This window comes from Anas acuta, chromosome 9, assembly GCF_963932015.1.
Source record: "Anas acuta chromosome 9, bAnaAcu1.1, whole genome shotgun sequence".
NCBI lineage: Eukaryota > Metazoa > Chordata > Aves > Anseriformes > Anatidae > Anas > Anas acuta.
Genome location: NC_088987.1, coordinates 19,760,378 through 19,780,929, shown reverse-complemented (window position 1 = coordinate 19,780,929; position 20,552 = coordinate 19,760,378). Strand labels below are relative to the sequence as shown.

The 20,552-nt window shown below is 41.1% G+C and overlaps 1 protein-coding gene across 15 annotated transcripts in view; it reads left to right on the top strand.

The window, feature by feature from the left end:
* SPSB4 (splA/ryanodine receptor domain and SOCS box containing 4) overlaps nt 1-20,552 on the top strand; it is a 380,807-nt gene that overhangs the window by 89,540 nt on the left and 270,715 nt on the right. Inside the window, exon 3 of one of the 15 annotated variants that reach the window (XR_011099222.1) lies at nt 8,224-8,387. The exons of 13 other annotated variants lie outside the window; for them this stretch is intronic. Coding sequence is in view for 1 of the 2 variants with exons in the window: in XM_068691546.1 (XP_068547647.1) it covers nt 914-978 (65 nt within the window). In the remaining variant the exon portion in view is untranslated. Of the gene's footprint in view, nt 1-913; nt 1,149-8,223; nt 8,388-20,552 lie in introns of those variants that run through there. One more of the 15 variants, XM_068691546.1, reaches the window with a different exon arrangement.

The window sequence follows — 20,552 nt, the reverse complement described above, 5'->3', positions numbered from 1 at the left end:
ATTTCTGTACCTCTGAAGCCATGGACAGGCAGCAATTAATAAAGCAGTAAAACCAGGGAGGTTACCTTAGGTGGAGCGCTTGGCACTTCTGGTCTGCTGAGCTGTGTGTTGGTCTTCATCAAGTTGCTTCAGGTGGCAGCCCGTCTTCAGGGCTGGTGAAGGCACGTCTAACTCGGTCTGCTCTCTTCAGACACCCAGCATGTAGCTCTGATGGCCTGGCATTTGTTAAATATGGTTGTGAGTATTGGAAGTAGTTGCGCAGAGGGCAAAAATAATCCAAAGCATTAACTGTTTGTGAAATTTAGCTGTTCTGACACTCACGTTTTTGCCTGATGATGTTGTAATACGCTTTGATTGCCTTTACTAGGAGGTTGCTTTGGATTATCCTTTGAAGGGACAGTAAAGAAGACTGCATTGCTGTGTCAGCATCAAAAGTCTTACACTTCCCAGCTTGGGAAACCCTCTGATCCTGCTAGCAAATTGAAAATATTTTGCTAATGAGTCACAAAGTTCTTTCAGTTTCTTAATTTCCATTCAGTTTCTCTATCCTGGAGTTCCAAAGGTGGTTTTGGTTGATTTTCTTTCCTGTGCCTAACTACACTGTAGGCTTGTAGAATAAATAATGCTATATGAATAAGCAGAACGGAAAGAGGGCTTTCAAAATCTAGTATTTTTTTTTTTCTGAAGGTACTTTTGGGTACTTCTGTAGCCTCTGGACAGCAGTGCTACCAGCTTAATTAGAGATGTAAGTACAGATACTCCCTTTGATGTGGGACTTTCCCATCTGTAGATTCCTTGAAAGATGTCAGCTTTGTCAAGTGATGCAACTTCATTGGTGTTAAGTTAAGAAACCAGCTTCCAGTGGCTTTTCCTGAGTCAGAAGTAATGCTAATGTGCTTCGCTTTTCATTTAGAGGTTTGGATGTTAAAGCTGGGGAGACAGGCAGTCGGAAGAGGACCTGTCGTGTGCAAAGAGTGAACAATAACACAAGAGACAGATGAGCCACGTGCTTCAAAGAAACGTGTGTCAAGGTAGAGAAAGTGACAAGTGCCAGCAAGATCTAGCAAGAGATACTTGAACGAGGAAACGTGAAGCAGGCACTGGTGCTTGAAAGAAAGAGAGAAGATGGAGAAGTACAGCGTGGATAAAAAGAGCAAAGATGGCAAGATTTTGATGGAAGAAGTCAAAATGCAGCCTTGATGCAGCCAAACAGCATCCAGAAAAGTCAGATTAGGGCTATGCAGGTTCTGAACAGCCCTTCACTTTCTTCGTCAGTTTTTCTGTCAGGAGCTCATATTGCAACCCCAGCTTTATGGGAGGGAGTGGAAATTCACCTGGGTTCTCCTGGTGTTAAGCACAGGCTTGCTGGGCTTTCCTGACCACCAAGAGCCGCTTGGTTTTGTGAGTAGAACTAAGCCTATAAAAGTCAAAGGACTGGACAAATGTTTGCCGTGGTTTTCAGTACACACTTCTCAGGAATCTCTGTGATGCTGTTGGCATGTAGCTGGGTCTTTTGTCATTCATGTCTTTACAACTCAACTTTTCAGTTAGAGTAGGAATGAATGAACTATTAATATCTCTGGATCTGAGAGGATGAATTAACCCTGCAGATTTTTCTGACTTGAAATATTCTTATTTTATTACAAGCTTTTATTTCTAAAGTTCTTTTTTATTAATTTTCTGGAGACTTACTAAAATTTAAAACCTGTTTTTTTCTGTGTAACACAAATTTTCTGTCCCCAAAAGAATTTTATGAGTTTCCATGTTCACCACGTTCACCAGTAAGAAGTTTAAGAGTTTTTATAATTTCATTGACAGAGAAGAATGCAGAAGCTAAACTGTCCGTGACACAAACATTTCCAAAATCCAGCATGTAACTTGATGTACTTCAAACACAGGAGATAAGTTGCCTCTTATCATCATCCAGGGCAGCACTTCTGAAATGAAACTCTTCTGAATTGTGATACGAACAATGCCTGCACATATGTGCAAACAGTTCCCTCAGAACACAATTTTTTTCGAAGTCACTTTTGCAAAGGAACTTTCAGGTTTCCTCTGGCCCATTTTTTCCCCAACAGCTTTACATGCTTAATATGGGTAAATATATGTGCTGTAATCGTAAAATGTTAATGAAAACAAGTTTGCTTTTAAAGCAGACTGGCGATGAAACACATGCAAACATTTGGCTTTGTACCAAGTAGGGCTGTGCCCTGTCGGAGTTTCTCTGGTTGGGAAGCAGCAGCAGCTGAGCTTTTCCTTGTCATCCATTTACTGCTTCTCTGGTGTTCGGCCACACAGTGCGGTATGGAGATGCGAGATCTGAGAACTCACCTGGTTGTGAGGGTATGTTGGAAATGGTGCTCACATGAGCAGTTAGTGCCTGAATGAAAGCTCACAGCTAACAGGAGTTGTAGGAGAAATGTCTAGAGACTGCCTGTTTCCAAAACAGCCTAAAAAAAGCACATCTGTTTTTGTTGAGGGGGAGGTTTTCTGCCTAGAGAGACCTCCCCTGCAACGTTTTGCTGCTGTCGCTAGAGGTTTGTTACTGGTGAGTACACAGGTGTGTCTGTGGGCCATCATTCTGCGTACAGGGCTGGTTTCTGAGCAGGAGAACCCCGACACTCGTGGAGGAGGAGTTTCTCAGCAACCCGCCTGAACGTGCTGACCATCGAATCCCAGAGCTGCCGGCAGCTTCTCATCAGAGGGGTGGCTGCAACCACTGCTGGTTTCTGTTCCCCAGATTGCCCTGCTGACAGAAACCTGCTTCAAACGTCAGCATCAGAAAGGAGCGCTTGGTGTTATGGAACATGAAGGGACATAAAATCTAAATGTCACTTTTAACGTAGTTTACTAAATGACTTGTTCCCCATAATTCTGAATTACTGCAGTTTTTGTTTAACAGAAATTCATACTAAGTATACCAGTTCTAATTTATAATTGTCTTAATAAACTACTATATTAAGCATGTTACATTACGGAGGGAAAAGTTTCGCTTTTCCAGGTAGTAAGGAACAAAATACTGTCTCTGGTAAAGGGGGCAGTTTTCTTTCATACAATCTGAAGAGAACAGGTATTTGCTGGTCTGCCCTATTGTATGTTTAGTCGCCCTTATAAACAGAATAAGCTATAGATTCAATCCCCACTATTTTTTAATGTCTGGATACATTCTCTCTTCAGTACCCAACTGCCTTTTCTGTATTGAATTTTTGCAATAGAGATTAGGCTTTTAAATTGGAGCTTTTGGGTAACTCTACATGGTTAATATTTGAAGAAATATAAGGACGTGAGTATTTGAGGCGAGCTGACCTGCTCATACAGCAGGTGAAAATGGCAATCAAAGGTTCTCTTTGGGAGGAGACAATACAGCTGATGATGAAGAAAACCATATTACATTTCTATAGCCAATACGAGAACGCACATTAAGTGGATAAAAACTTTTTTTGCAAGCTTTTAGGATTAGGATTTCAAGCCAAAGAAGCAGATGGTACGTGCGTTTCCCAATGCTAATCTGTCAGTAATGTCCTGATCCTCTGTGGAGCTAGCTCAGTAGTGCTGCATGCTTGTCTGACGTCCACAGGCTGCTGGTAAAGGCTATCTCCCTGTGCAAAAGGGGTGTCTCCCTGTGCAAAAGGGCTACCTCCCTGTGCAAAGGCTTCTCTGTTGTTCTGGCTTGTGCTGCACTAGCAGCCCCACTAGCAAGCAGGTACGGCTAGTGCTGTCTCCCAGGTTTGTCTGTAGTGAGCATTATAGAGTACAGGGCTTGCTGGAGGAAGGGAGAGAGAGGGCTGTGTTGTCCTTTTCTGGGTGGAAGGTTACGAGTCATTATCTGTGCTTTCATTTTTATTTTTATTTTTCTCCTTCGTCTGTGGATGGTACTATCTCTGTTCCTACAGATTTGAAAAATGGTCTCTGTTCAGCTGATTCAGCCAATTGTTTTGCAGAAACACTGCTGAAAAATAGGCTTTGTGTGTATGTGAAAGAGAGACAGACTTTGAAGAATTTGGGGTAAGCCAAATGAGTCACAAAAATGCAGATATTTTTTGAATGCATTTAATTTTGAATTCATTCTGGGGATGGATAAGCTTTATAATTTCTGTTTCTTACAAAAAGAGTTTTTTCTTTTTCTGTCAAGAAGTCATTAGTTGTGTTTAGTGTTGAAAATCACAATAAAACCAATTTGGTTGTTAAGCACTCACTTAACCTTGCAGATGAAGAAGAAGCCAAAGAGGGAAGGGTTTTCAGCCCAAAGGTGGGGGAGGCGCTGACTGAATGCCCTGCTGGACCTTCCTCCTGCCAGCACTGAGGGGTGGCTGTTTGGCTTCCCTCTCGCTGTCAAAGTTGGTCTCAGTCACAGGATTTCTTAAGGGCTCTTTGACTTTGTTTGGCAGAGCCTGCATAGCTTGCTTTTCTTCTGCTTTGCTCAGAGTGCAATAAATCGGCAAGGAAATGGAGCATTTTTATATAAGGCCTGATGTTTGCTGTTACACAATATTTTCAAAGAATGAGATGTTCTGGGTTAAGCAGGATCAGGTTTGTAATTTTTCTAGATCTTTACCTGTGGTTTTTTTTTTTTTTTTTTTTTTAGGTATTGACTTCCACATTTGGCTACATTATAATCATTATAATTTTACAAATCAAACTCTGCAAACAAAACCAAAGTGTCCATACCCTGTATGGGCCATCCATGACGAATGACTATATATGTATAAAATGAATTTTTACCCATTTTAGGGCTTATCATGAAATTCTCATAAAACACGTTCAACTCTTTGAGAAAGTAAGCAACTGCTTCACGAAGCACACAGCTGTGTGGTGCAGGCAGCAGGCTCTAAAGAGGTTACTATCCTTTTTGCTAGGTAATTGTAGTAGGGAATTCAGGACCCTCTAGGGCACTTCTGCTATCCGTCTCCTGTTGTTTCCTGCCTCACAGGAAAAGAGACAAACAGTAAATGATTTCTGGTTTTAATTAGCTTGACAAAGATGCGTGCCCTGAAGTGCACTGGAAGGTGCACTCGTTAAGTGTGGTGTCCCTGCAGGCATTTCCTGGGTGTCCCTTACAGCTGCTTGTACCCAGAGATTTGCTGCTCAGCGGGCTGTGAGGGCATGCATGCCTCTTTTTTGACTCAGCCTTGCACTAAAATGACATCTCGGGGGTGGTCGGTGCTGCCTGCTGGGGGCTGTTGCTCTGGTTTTGAGCCGGGGCAGCCCTGCCAAAGCCCCCGGTGTGCTGCTGCAGGGGCTGGGGTCCCCTCGCTGTGCCCCTCGCTGCTCCGAGGCCACCAGCCCGAGCCCCCGACCTTGGTGCAGCTACAGGAAAGCAGCGAGAGTGCGGCCCAGAGCTCTAATCCGCTTTGCAGGGAGACAGCAGCTGGTTGGCCCTGAAAGCGGTGTTACATCGACCTTCTCCTGGCTCTTTGGAGTCCAGGGGGTTATTTTTATGGCATATTTACTGCTAAAATTTGTATTCAAATGATAGTTTTGAACAAAAATAACTGACGGCCGGTTATTTAGGCTGGTCACACAGAGGGCCTTGTCAGCCACTGCACATTTGGGAGCCCATAAAACTGGAACTTCATCGTGGAGTGGTGACTGCAGCACTTCTGCTGGGAGCTCTGTGCCTGGAGCACAGACATTTCCATGTTACTAACATTACGTTGAGGCCTCAGACCTACTTCTGCAGTGCTTTTCAATTTATCCAGATGTTCCAGTTGAGAAGACAAGTATATTTTCAATTATCTAATTAGCATTGTGAACAACAGATTCCATTACAGAGGACAGTTTACGTAGTTTTTGTCTCTCATTGAATCAGGCAGGAGATTTAGTGTTCAGATTAAGGTTAAATTAAAAATTTAAGGATTTGGGTTTCTGTTATTAGAAACTGTAATAAAGACTAGAATTATTAGGCAAGAGAATATATATGATGATAATTGCAGTCGTTTCATGGAGGAGAGTTAATGTGATGCTTTTCAGAGCTCTCTGAAGGTGGCGATGCGTGTGGGAATGATGGCAGCCCTCTAAGGTTTGAACACCCAGATAGTTCAGAGAACCTTATGAAAGGTTGCCTTCCAAAAGACTTGTACACCATTAAAGTTGGGGAACTTGATTCTTTAGAAAATTGTTAAAAAGACAGGAAACAAAAGATAGAAGCAAATGGTTGGACTCTAAGATGGAAGATTATTAGTAGGGTCTCTGCTGTGATCATTCTGCTCACTACATCAATAATGAACTATAAAAGAATGTGAAGTAATAATTTATATAAAATTTTTCAAGGTAGACTAATCTAAATTTGACTCCAAGAAGAGTTGTAAGAGTCCTGCAGCACTTAGCAACTGGATAATAAAGTTATAGGTGAAATTAAGTCAGTGATGTTATGTGCCCAGCAATGCGTAGTGAAGGAAATCAATGTGTTTGTACATGGTACGTACAGGAGCTCATGAGTATAATTAACCACTGCCACCTGGGAAGAGATCTTGGGGGCACTGCACGTAGTATTATGGAAATACCAGTAACGGGGAGTGATCCAAAGGGTGAACATGTTATTGTGAACTGGAACAAACCAGGAAGCTTGGTTATGTTATTCTGGCCAGCTTATATCTTGAGTATTACCTGCTCTTGTGGCTCTTCCCTGTCCTTCTCTTCCCCTTCAACGCAACTGTAAAAATATTTAAATAAATTCTAAGCTAAATAAATACTAAAAACTTAATAGGCTGGATGAGAAGGAAAGAATGGCTTCTGCACAAGGAAAGAATAAAGAAAAACCTGTAAAAGCATCTGTGTTGGGTCTGACCAAAGGTCTACGCAGCTCAATGTCCTGTAAGTGCAATTAACAGTTGGCTAAGGGACAGTGTGAGAACTGGTGAGCATATTTCAGCCCATAACCTCTAACCACGCTGATTTCAGTGACTTACTTAGCCACATATATATTTGTTTAGTAACTCTCGATAGTAAATTTCCTAAACTCCCCAGTCTCTTGCAGTGGAGCTGTGTAAGCTTTTTGCATCCAGAGCACATTGTGGCAGTTTACAAATGTGTTATGTGACAAACCACCTCCTTTGGTTTGTTTTGGCTATACTCTTCAGTCTCTAAAAGAAATTCCTGCAGGGAATATAAAAATAAATAAATAAAAATCTAAGCATTCATAAATGGTATGGGAAGAAAAGACTGTGGAAGATCTTTTGTCGAAATCTGAAAACCGAGGTGTTCAAATGCAATATCGGGTGCCTTCTTTAAAAAGTAAATTTAATACATTGAAAAAGTCTGTCATATAGACCACTGCAATAAGATTATGTGGAAACAAAAGGTATAAATGGGCTTAAAAGGGGATTACTGGGGAGCCATTGGTGTTGGATGAACATGTCTGTCCAGTTGCATCTTTAACAACAGGAAACCTTTACATTGCTGATGGTCAGAAAATGGAAAACAACATAATCTTAAGTGAACTGTAATAAAATTATCTGCTAATAAAAAGTTGAAATTTCATATGGTGCTTTCTTATACCACTTTAAAATAAATATGTGATTTAGCTACATTTACTAAAATTAAAATGCTGGAACGTAACAGAGGGAAGTTGTGGCTCAACATGTAATGATCTATGATAGCAGCAAGCTCATATTTAGTACTGTACTTGTATTTACTAAAATGTCAAGTAATTTTAAAGAGCACTGAAGCTCTTCTGTGAGTTACAGAGGGGATTACAGGATTGGTTTGTCTGGTCATATAAGGTGAATTCCATTCCTATTTTGCCTCTATGAATAAGATTAAAGCAAAGTATGGGAATACTAATGTTAGAATTATTTGATATTTTGTTACTCACATGTGTTTCCCATTACCAACTAAATGCTTAAAATAGTTCCAGGAGACTAAAAACACATTTTTGTCAGTTTATAAAATACTTTCAGCAACTTGAAATGGAAATAGCTTAAAAATGGATTATTGTAGTTAAGCCTAAAAACTGCCCTCGTTAAAGATTAGACCATGACAAAGTTCCTGCTGTTGCTCGATAGTGGAGTTAATTCCACCTTTTTCTTGAGCTGAATATGGGTATCTATTCAAATGCAGATAACCTTTAAACCTAAAAGTAAGCTGCATGTATTGTTTGCAGGTATCCTTAGAGCCAGTTAATGCTTCGTTCAGAACTGTTCATCACAAATAGAAATGTACTGTAAATACAAAACCTCCCTTTTGAGGAAAAGAGCAACTATTTTGCATTCTGTATCTCTACAGAAAGCAGATAGAGCCCAGGCTGAGAAGGAAATGTACCATTTAGAATGAAGTACCGTACTAGAGCTGACCTAAAATCCAGCTGTTACTCAAACCGACCGCCAGTGCATCAGAAAATACTTCCTCCTGACAGATTTTCTATCTGATTAAAGACAACTTTATGAAAGGTATGTTATCAGGTTAGCACTGATCAAGTAAATATTTGGTGCACTATCAAAAATAGAAGTTACATTCTCAAAATGGGTAAAAAAGTGAGTTTGCTGATATGTGCTCTTGAAATGGTTTCCTTTGTCAGTGGGTTTGTCCAAGCTCCCAGCAAACTTGCCCTTGTATTTATGTTGCTGGGTTTTTTATAGCCTATACATTTGGTAAATGATAGTAGCCCGCTCTGTCATATTTCTTCATATATTCGGAGAACAGTGCTCTGTAATACGTCCTTTTAACACTACGCGGTATGTGACAAAAGCTGCCTCTGACCTTGTGTTGTGCACTATGAGTGTGAGCACCAGCGCAAGTTTGGTGTTGGTGGGCTGGCTGTGGAATGCAATTGCTGCAAGCAGGCAGGAAGGGATCAGGATACCTTTTTGGCAGTCAGTGAGGTTGATGCAAATCTGTTGCAAATATTCACTTCCCCCAGAACATCGATAAAAAATGCGTCACCAAGGTAGTGTCCCAGATAAGCTGCCAATGAACAACACTGCTGCTTTATAAAGAGGTGGATTATAAGAAGAAGAAGGCATGCATTTTCTACTTTGTTTTCTTTCTAACCCCGAGGAGTTTATTGGAAAAGATAGTTTTTAGAAAAAAAAATTAGTTACAGATACATTGAATCATTGAACAACCTTGGAGTAGTTCAATTGCAGATTGACTCATCTGCCAGCAAACTTAATCTATTTGACGTGCATTGATCCAGCCCGTGGAAGAAGGTCGCGTTCTCATTATTCCCTGACTTGGAGTGCAACATCACAGACTGCCCGGCTTTGGCAAGGTCTTATGTCAGGTAACCCAAGTTGTCTGCCAGCCCAGAATGCCAGCACCATCACCTCCTGCCTTGTTTCTTCCATGGTGTATCCTTCAGTAGTACCAGGTGGCCAACAAGCTGATGTTTTCTGCAAACCTCATGGGGCTATTTAGTGTAGGGCAATTGCACAGGAGTGGAGGGAAGGTCAGCAGCTGACCTATTTATAGAAAAAAAGAAAAAAAAAAGGCATTAAGGCATTTAATTTTCCTCTAAAATCGATTTCTTTTAGTGACACATGAAAGTTGTGTGTATTTTTAATGTTTAATTTTCTGTGAGAGAATAAGTGAACCAGGGCTGTTTTGTTGTTGGCATGTAGTGGTAAGTTCTGAAACAAATTAAATTGGCTCTTAAATTCATTGCGTGGAAAAAAACTGCTGTAGCTTCTGTGCAATGCTTTAAAACCATACTGGAAGGTTGCTATTTTATTTTATATTATATTATATTATATTATATTATTTTATTTTATTTTATTTTATTTTATTTTATTTTATTTTATTTTATTTTATTTTATTTTATTTTATTTTATTTTATTTTATTTTATTTTATTTTATTTTATTTTATTTTATTTTATTTTATTTTTTAAATTCAGTATTCTGTTCACTTTCAGCTCTAGCACTTTTTCTGCTTCCAAGATGCAGGTGCAGTGGGCAGCCCTCTTGATTGCTGTAAATCAGTGTGAGGCCTCTGAAATGAGTGCGCTAAGCCAGCCTCTATGCTAGGTGAGAATTTGGCCAGCTGTCTGTCTGACTGGTTTTTCTGTTAGCTCACGTTTGTGTAGTGTTGCACAGGCTAGAGCATAAAGATAAATTCTGCTTGGTATCTGGTTCACCCTTGTGGCTTTTCCTCTCCTTTAGTTAAGCTCATAAATCTTAGCTTTCACTATTAAGATGTATTTTGGAGCTAACTATGTTCTTCTAAAGGGAATTACCTGAACTCAGTAGTTTTTTATTTTATTATCTTTGTCTCGTAAATGCTCTTTTCTTTCAAGTGTTATTTAAAATACAGGACAGAACTTGACAATATTGTTTGCACAGTCCTCCCACTACGCTCCCAGCCCCTGCTTTATTAAGAGAAATCAACATCTTCAAACTTTGCAGCTTAACAGCACCGTGGTGATGTTCCAGCTTTGACATGTTTAATGTTCTTTCCTGACATCAAGGTCCCAGTAAGGTGCTAAAAAAACTGAGGAAGAGAATTTGTAACCTGTTGTGCATAGCAAAGGACTTGGATACGGAAAATGTTTTCCTTTTGGATGTTAATGTTTTGCGTTTATTGTCTGTCTTTTTAGAAATCATGTCATTAGTAGTCTGGGTTGATTAGCCAAGGATTGATGAGGGTTGAATCTGACCAAGACAGTCACCTGCAGCCAGCCCAGGGCACCTTAGCACAGCAGAGGTGCAGTATGATGATATTGCTCTTTTTTTCTCTTTGCCCCCCTTCAGCCCTCATTTGTGCGACGTGTAATTTGGGGTCACTTTTGGTATTCCAGCCATTCTAGATCATGGTTTTTAGACTTCACAAGAGCATGTGAAACCTCACAGGATAGTTCTTATCTAGAAAGCTCTTGTCCTAAAGTCTGTAGGTGGTGTAATGTGGAATATTTTACTGAACTTGTTGTGAATCCTGTGCTGAAAAGAGAAGAGGGTTGCTTGATAGGATAAGCAGTATTGTGTATAGGATGGTTTGGAGGATAGGCTTATTAAATTTGATTTTATTAAGGAGAGATTATTTGATCTTTAGGTTGGGATTGACTTGTATTCAAATAAACATCAGCACATTTTTAAATGTTCTGTAAGAAAGATGGAAAAGGGCCGTGAGAGTTTGTTGTGTAGGAATTCATTTTATCAGATGTGTACATTCGTGCACTTTTAATTTCTGAAGCATTTGTTTGTTGCATAAGCTCTTAGTGCAAAGTTTTATTTGCTGTTAAGTTTTATTACAAAAATCTTTTTACTAGAGTACAACTGTATTAGGAACATACCCTCTATTATTTCACTTCCTCCTTGACATTGCTTTATTACAAAGGAACGTTTTGTGGGGAAAATGGTTCCGTCTGTCTTGCTTCAGGGAGCTGCGATTACTGCGGAGTTAAATGGCCATGTGCTGCTCTAAGGCTTCTAAGGCAAGGGGAAAAAGGTTGGCGCTTTTTTAAGCTGGAGAGCTTGTGTTGGGATGAGGCCAAACCAAACACCAGTACCTCTTTGGTTTATGATTTGCATCTTTTCAGCTGCTGGGTTCCTTGGTTGCAGTGATAGTTGGGCGTCTTGCTGCTCAGGGTCCGCCTGCAAGCAGAACTGCTCCCGTTATTGTATACAGCAACGACGTGGGGCACATCCAGGGAGAGAGAAAATTTCTGGTCTTTGACTTTTTAAAGAGAAATTTTACTGTGTATCCCCTGACAAAAAAATTCCTGGAGATGAGTGATTATCGTTTTCCATGAGAGGAAATTTTGTAAATGTGTGTGCTGTCACATTTTCCCAGTACAGTTTAGATGTATGCTTTCAATATAAGATTTTACAACTGTGTTTGAATTCAGTATACCAATGCAATTGGTATACCAAAAGCCTCTTTGGAAACTTACTGAAACTTAGAGAAATGAGTATTTTTCTTAAAACCACTTTTTTTATATTTGTTTGCTTGATTTTGTTCAGAAATGTTTAGAAACGTTTTTAATCAGAAAATTCCACATCAACTCCTGAATCAGGCTTTCCTGTGTGTGTGTACAGCTACCTGTCTGTATTGATTTAAATGAATAAACCAGGAAATTCTGGAGCTTGGAAGAGCGACCTTCTGTCTTGCCTGTCGGAGAGGAGGCTGCATGGTTCACTGCTCCTCGCTCCCTCAGCTAGGAACTGCACCACGGCTGGGAGCTGGTATTCAGGAGAAAGCTGACGATAAAGAGCTCTTTCAGTTAGCATGCACGGGCCCCAGAAGGATCCCCTGGTTAGAAGGAAAATATGAACTGGAGGTAAGTTGCAAGTTTTAATAGTGAGGGTAATTTATAATCCCTTGGAAGGCTTCACCAGGAGACATAAATTCCCTTAGCTGCAGGGCTTTTTTTCATTTGGGTTCAGCTGCTGTGATACAGATGTATTCCATTTATTGGATCTGACGGTGGGATTGCAGGGTGACATGGTATGGCTGTCACCCGGCAGGGTTACTGCTGGCTGGTTTTGATCCTGCTGGCTGCATGTGAGAAGCTGAGATTCATTCAGTCTTAACCAAAACGCTGGTTTAGTTTTGTGCCCCTACAATCAGGGGCTGCTCTGCTCCTGGTTTTCGTTTTGGCACCGCTGAGTGCCTTTGGAAATGCCACCCGTAGTCCCGTGTCTGGTTCTGTAGCTGGGGCAGCAGAGGGTATCACCGGTTGCTACTGGGAGCAGGCTTGTGGCTTTGACAGGCAAGGTGCTCCCTCTCAGGGAAGGAAGAGGCTGGCTTCCCCTCTGCCCTCGGGAGCAGCGAGGCATCCTCTAGTCTTTCCCTTCGCGTAAGATCTGGAAGCTGAATGTTTTCAGGAACCTGGATGACACAGTAACCTTTAGTACTTGGAGCTTTACATGGCCAACTGGATAACGCACAGATGTGACAGTTTCTTGGTCTGCACAGCCTCCGAGGCCCTTGAATAATGCATGGCTGGCTGGCTGGCAGCAGCTTAGCAGACTCCTTGTCAAGACGAGGGGCTGGCTGCTCTGAGCGGGCTCCTCTCCGAGAGAGGCACCGCAGGGTTCTTTTCTTTTTGCCATTACATATCCTGTACTTACCAACATTTCTTTTAGACGGCAGCTAATGGGATTATGGATATTTTATGTCATCTCCACATCAATAATGCAGTATGGGCCACATGAGCAATTGATTCGTTTTGTTTGGGAAGGGAAGTGGAAAGGTATCTTAACTCTAGGCAGTAAGAGATTTCTTTTAGGAACTCCAGCTTTGATGTGAGTTCGAGTCGTGACCTTAAGTTGCACCTGGAAGCAAGGAGGCTAATAGCAAAATTTTGTAACTGCTTTGGGTTACTCCTAAATGATAGCCGTGCAATGAAATCAGTATTCCCTGGAGCAAAAGCAAGTTGTGCTATGGCGGCAGGTTACTGCATAGGAGCATAGTGGTTGTATTGCTGAGCTCAGTATCAGAATTGTATTGTGTTCAAAAACACAATTTTTGTGTTTGCTTTTTCCTTTGTTGTTGTTTTTTCTCCGTGGGGTAGCTTGTGAGAAATGTTGATTCTTGCTTGTGCTATTTCTGTGCGTGTTCCCCTTCAGTCAGAGAAAATCAGTACTTCTGTTTGCTGGTGCCAAGTTTGCTGTGTCCTCAGAGAGGATCAGTGGAGTTGTCCCAGCTGCCTTCTGGAGGGACGAGTCCTGTTCTGCCTGCCTGTGCACTGCAGGTGGCAAGGAAATACCGTGAGTTAGGAGGAGTGATCCAGGTCAGGAGCGTCTTAAAGAGCGGCTGGTGGTTCCCCAGCACTGCAGAAAGCTCTGGGAACATTTGCATGCTGCAGATAAGCAAGAAGAACCTGCTTGGTTTTGTTTACCCTGGGTGTTAAATGTTGAAATAACATTATTGACACGTTTATTTCTGTAATTGGATTTAAAAAAAAGCAAACAACACTATAAATGTATATTCAAGTATTTGTAGCAAACTTGTGTTTGGGGAGATGATGTATCAAGAACTGTTTTTTTTTTAACATGTAATTACATTTTTATTTATTTTTTAATGAGAAAAGGATCTTTAAATGAAGCTTTTGCTCATCTGTGCAGTACTGGAGGCTTTACGTTTGACATGCAGTATTCCTCTGTAGCAAAATCTTCAAAACTGTTATTACAGTTATTGCTAATCCATAGTTTTAACAGAGTGCTTTGTGTGTTGATATTCCTAACATAAATTGCATAGTCATCTTTATATAAAGGATAATGATTTATAGGCATGGTCTTCCCCTAAAACTGCTAAAGGGAAGCCCTTTGGGCACTTGTTCTCTTCAATTTATGCAATATTAAAAGAAACACATCTTCATTTTCTTAAATCTCTTTTCTTAAGACTAGAGATTAAACCTTTTTTTTTTTTTTTTTTTCCTTGACACTTCAGTTCCTTACACTCTTAAGGAAAAAGGAAAATAATGTTTGTGAAAGCTTCTTTTATTTTATGCTTCCAGGCTGACTCTGGCAATTTTTATTGCTCAGATCTGCACCCATCAGGCTGTAAGGTTCCCACAGCTGATGCGAGATGAGTGTGGCTATACCCAGCAGAACACAAGGCCAAGGGATAATTAGTTGGAAAAAAATTCAAGCATGTTGTTCCTACCCAGCAGGTCACTGTGGAGCATATAGAAGAGGAAAAGACAGCTAAATTTGTGTAAACTCCTGTTTTGTTGATGCAAGAGATGTTCCAGGTAGCGTTTCCTGATTAAATACCTTGCTTCTCTCTTTGTTGTATAAGGCAAGGTGATGAAGTTAGGAGAGAATTTTTTTACATGTTGTTTTCTAGTGGTTTCTGAGTAATTCCTTGAACCGTCAATTGAGGAACTAAGAAATGAGGAAAACCATTCTGGTGCTGAAAAAAAAACACGTATATTATTCATTTCAAGAGAGGTTTTTTTGGTAGGCTAACTCTTTTGTCTTGATGGAATAGCTTAGCAGCTCTATTTTGACTTCAGACAAAGGCTTAAGCCATAAACAAGTGAACTTTACGACTGAAGAACAATGTGATCAATACTCATGCAGCGGATGCCTTTTATAGAGCACACAATACTGTATTTTCTTTTATTCTGTCCGATAGATTCTAGTTCCATATTGTGCTTCAAACCACTCTGGTGCTTCCTCGTATTGCTCAAGAAGAATCATACAGAAACAGCTTCGGTGTTTACCCAGAAACTATTCATCCAGTTGTTACAGGCACTGGTACAGTACAGAAAGCAAACTTCAGTGTCCTTGTGTTCAGTTCAGCTAAGGCAAGTCTGGGTAAGTGAGAAAAGCTGAGAGTGGCGATGCCATGGTTGTGTGTTGAGCACCAGTCCTAGTTTAGTAAATCATTTCTATTTAGCAAATTTTCAAATGTGTGCCTAAGTTCCTTTGAAGTCAATGGCATGTAGGCAAATGCATAAATGTACTTGAGGGCCAGGCACCAGAAAGTCTGAATCTATATAAAAGAGAGCAATTTCCCAGTGGCAGAAGTTGGTTATGTGCACATCTTACCAAGGCAGCTGATTCATTAGTACCGACTAAGCTTATGAAAGATTTACTCTTCTGTTAGTACATAGTACATTAAAATAATCAGCTGTGATTATAGAACAGCTCATTTGGTTTAAAAAACAAATAAACAAACAAAAGAAATCCCCCATAGACTCTTTTCAGTCTTTCATCAAATAGTATTTTGCTCATGTTGACAGAAATGAAAGGCAGGCGTGCTATGAATACACTTACTCTTTTAAATTTGTCATTGATAATAAAAGCTCACATCCTTCCCCACTGACACGAAGAGCATTGCAGACAAGCTGAGTTAGCAGTTTGGCTCCGTCACTCTGTCTGTGCTACCAGCCCATCAGTTTTTCACTTCATTCAGCTGGCAAATCTGCAGCATCCAGATAGCTGACGTAAAAAGTCTGGTTTTGATAGTACTTTTGTTCCTACTGACACTTCATCCTGCTATGATATGTATAGGTTTCTGATCATTGATTTTCAATTTCTTGTACTCTGTTTAATTTGGCTGACAAGGAGAAGTGTGCTTGTTACATTGGGTTATTTGCCTTTGCAAGCACACTGTGGTATTATTACATTTACTTCAATACGTGTTTATTGATGGGCTTGCGTACACTGAAATCTTAAATGATCTGGGATTTTTTTTTTTATCATCACATATGCTGGTAGGGACTTATGTTCCGATGTATTTTAAACGCTGAGCACAGTCCTTGTAGGCTCACCTCTCCTTGTGAGTGGGTTTCTGCTGCAGAAGGGAGCAGGCGCAGGCTGGATGGCTACCCTGCTCCCTCGGACTGTCACCATGGCTCTGTGCTGCTTTTAGTGATTTCGGCTGAAGGGGAAAAAAGGATGAGTCATCCATCAGCTTATTCTAAGACAGTGTAGACAGTTGTAAATATATCCTGTCTGGAGATTTGGTTCCAGTAATCAGCACAAAATAACCATTGACATCACAAAGCGTAACTTGCAGCCCTTCTTGCTGAAAAAAAAACCTTGGGGGGAGAGAAAGGGATTAACGTTGCTGAAAGAGCAAAGCAAAACGTTTGTTGTTTACAATGTGCATTTTTTTGTGGTGGTGTTCATTGCCTTCCGCATCAGTGGAAACAATTAACTCGCAGACTATTGCTCTGGGGCTAATATCTTCCAGTTTAATACAGCTTACTTAAAAATAATAATTTAAAAATCCTAAAACAATACAAAATCTGAACAGAGTACAGGCTCTCAGAGTACAGGCGCTTCTGTGCCTGGGGATAAACTCGTGGCATGGGAAACGAGTTTCTCACAACACATTTCATTGCTGTAGACAACTTGAGGTGAAATCTTGCATTTAGCTTGCAGACAAATTCGAGAAGAATGTGGCTGCAATGGATGCGTATTTAATTTTCCTGAGTATGGCCTTTGTATTTCTGTTGATAAATGCTTACAAATTACATGTCTCCATTTAAACTTTGGAATAAATGGAAGTGTGTGAAGTGAAGCAGTTTGCCCTGCATATCTTGCGTTTGTTTATTTGTGCTGAAATCTTCAAAGGCGTTAAAGCAGTAAAGCTGCCTCCAAAAGCAGACCAGGAAACGTTACCAAAAGTAAGGAATAGCCTGAAGGTTTGATGTTGTTTTCTGCATGGTTGCACAACAGCCAACAAATGCATGTGGAAGGGTGAATGAGGAAGAGATGATAACACTGTCAGTATACCCATGGCCAGCTGTAGTTTTCCTTCAGAATAGGATTTTAGCAGTTTGGGTGTTGACTAAAGCTCTTTTTTCTTTGTAAACCTGTTAGTATGGTTGGCCTCACTCCATAATAACCCTGTCCAAAACAGCAGTTAACAATGATATATTTTCTTTTATCCAATATTTTGAATTTCTTAATCTGTTTAATATGTTCACAGTGTAAATTAGAGATGTTGAATTTGAAAAAGGCTAATTTGTAATGCCTCATGCAAATCAACTCTTTAGCAAAAAGCCCCGGGGAGCACATGTATACTTTGTTTGCACGTCTTTATCAAATGAACCCGTAGGTTGGAAGCTTTCATGGTGCAGAACAGAAGAGGCAGGTTGCCTCTCTGCCTGGCATATGGAAATGAGATTTAAGAAATAATTCAAACAGTGATGTCTAGATTTGCTGCTTTGAAATGGAAATTGGTTGCAAAACAAAGATGTTGCTTTTACGTGGTCTGTGATAGTCTTGCTAGTGCTGCTGCAGGAGGCAGGGATGAAATGTGAGGCATTAAAATAACAAATCTGCCAGCCCCTTGTTTTTTTCCTTTCAGCCTACTTGTACCTAGTCCGTGTTCAAAGTGTGGTTAAGTCTGTCAAAAACTTCTCGAATAAACATGAAGTCTGCGACTCTGCTAAACAAATGTTTAAAACGTTCACAACAAACGCAGGCACAGCAGGACCCACGCACACAGGTCCAGGTCCGGAGGTGGGTAGCTTAAAACCCTGCCTGATGTGTGGCTCCCAAGGCTGCCATGCCTTTAAAAGCCCCTGAATATGGTGAAAAGAGACAAATGGTTGGGGACTATGGCTCAGGCCCCACGTGCTGAACACGAGTCAAGGCAGGCAGGAAACTGAGGATCCTGGAGTGGGGTTTGGAGATGATGAATGCCACGGAAATAATGGGTGTCTGTGTGGGAGCACATGTGAGTTAACTGGTGCTGCTGCACATACGGGTATGTGTTGCCTTGTTCACTTCTAAATTTTTTGAACCTACTGTTGTAAAAGGTAATTTTAGGTGTTGTAGTGGTGTGGCGGGATGCGTGACACAGCCCTGCGTGAAGCAGGAGCAGCTCTGGAGTGCCCCTGAGGGAAGTGCTGGTGCTGGGGTTGCACGAGGGGTGACTGCAGCCAGCAGCACGAGTTACACGAGTAGTGCCATTAATAAAGAGCAGGACTCGAACCTGCCAGAGCATCAGTCCTCTGGCATACAGAAAGTGCAGGTAATGAAAAGTTTCCTGCTTGGACTCGTAACAGTATTTTTCAGGCATTAAAATAGCGAGAGGAGGGTGCTGGCTGTGTGTGGTCTCAGGAAATAGAGTCGCAAGTTCAATCTTGAAAGATGTGGGTTAATTGCTGAATCATCCTCTCAAGGATCCCTTGCACTTGAACGTAGCTGAAAAGAAGTGAATGCACTTTTTGGTGCAGTATGCCATAAGCACGGTATCTTTCTCTAATAGCTTAGAATTTAACATGAATTTTGCTATTTGCCCCTTACAATTTATTTAGAAGTTTATAAAGAAGCAGCACTGACCAGTTAGTTGTTGGAATTAGCGTGTGAGAAATGAATGCCGTTTCCCAGAGGGGATTCTCGCCTGGCACGTTGAAGTTTATTCTCTCTGCAGCTACCTATTTTTTTTCTGACGACCTGAAAGGCTGCCAGCGTCTCTGCTGATTCAGAACAAGCTGACAGTGTTCTCACTCGCTGCTGCAGAGATAGCAGTGTCTTTGGTAACTGTCCTGAATGAATTAATGCAATGTTTATGGGTTGGAGTCAGTGAAGCCAGTGTAGAATAATTTTGGGAGAGCCATAGTCGCTTTTGATGTGAAAGGAGACAAATGAAATGCCCGACCCCTGCCTGAAACAGCCAGGCAAGACTTCAGTGAATTCGTAGACAACAGAAAGTGTATTTCATGTGCTTGTAATTAGGAAATTTCAGTGGGGCACGTGGCAAATGTTACTGCTGGGAAAGGTCATAACTGGATGGCGATCAAGAGCTCAGTGGTGTGTGTGTTTCCAGTAACCCGTGCATCAGCTGGGGCTGCGGGCACCGTGTTACCGTGGCCTGTGCGTTTCGCTTGGCTGCTGACAGCCAGTAGTCCTGTATCAATGCCCACTTCTATTCTGGAAACAGCTTTAACGTGCATGAGAATATGCAACAAGTTATTTCAAACAATTATATGAAATATGAGATATTCCATTCTTCTTTTTCTGGACTGAGATGAGTGATTTACACTGCTGTGGTCTACTTGTTGTAAAAACCCACGTATGAGTTACAGTCAGAAGCACAGCACAACATGTGTGGTTTTGTTTCCTGGTGGTTTCATTCGGGAGGTAATCCTGCTCTCCTGGATGTCAGCAGGATGCAGAGCAAGTGCCACAGATGTGTTTCAAAGCTGCTTTCGTTAATTACTCCACCAGCTCTGGGCCTGGCATTTCTTCTTCCCTGGGAACACGTTACCCTTTTGCTTAATGTTTGCAACCCCTGGATCTGTTAGGTTCAGCTGATGTGTTGTAGGTCGCCTTGTAGGAGTACAGGGGCCAGGGATATCCTCTAGCTCCCCGGGGTGTTGCTGTAGCTGTGGATAGCCATCATCCTTCCGAAATCCCAGGAAATGCATTGAGAAACTCGAAATCGTATCACCTGCAAATGTGCAAATTTATCTTTTTTCAATGTATATCAATCCCTTAGAGTTAATGTAAATCTCATATATGGATTTACAGGATATTTTCTGAAACATGTTTCTTTCTGCTTTTTTTTTCTTCTTTATTAAAAACCAGGCTAGCACTGCAACTCTTTCATTGATACCTGTTTGCATTTAATTGTTGTGGGCTTTGAAATTTATGACTAGCCAGTCTGTTTTAAAGTGGTTGGTATTTAATTTGTGCTATCAGTGTGCAGTCATGTATAAAACACTGCTGGTATGTATTTATGTTGGATTTGGATCTTCCAGTGTTGCGAAATGATGTTTGCTTCAGCAGCAGAGCTGTGCCCTGCAAAGTGAGTTTGCACAATCACATGCTACGGAGTGATAGACTTCCTGCAAAATTTGCATCTTGCTTGTTTCTATTCAAATGTATCACACCAGATTTATCAATGTAGTCTGATAGCAATTCAGGATGCCTTTGTGGCAAGTTTGGAGAAACAAGCAAAGGCAGCAACATGCAACAGGTGAAGACGCGGGTGCAGTCTGTGCAGACAAGACTGGTTCGTGGGCAGTGATGTGCTTTGTGACTAGCTCCATCCAGAGTAGTTGCGATCTTGGGTGGTGGACGCCCACTGCTGTATGACTGCTTTTTTTGTCTTAAAATCCTGGGAATAAGAGAGTGAGCAGCAGGAATCCAATCCAGGTCGCACTTGTATCTGTGGACGAACGGTCCTCAGCAAGACGGGCTCAGAGAAT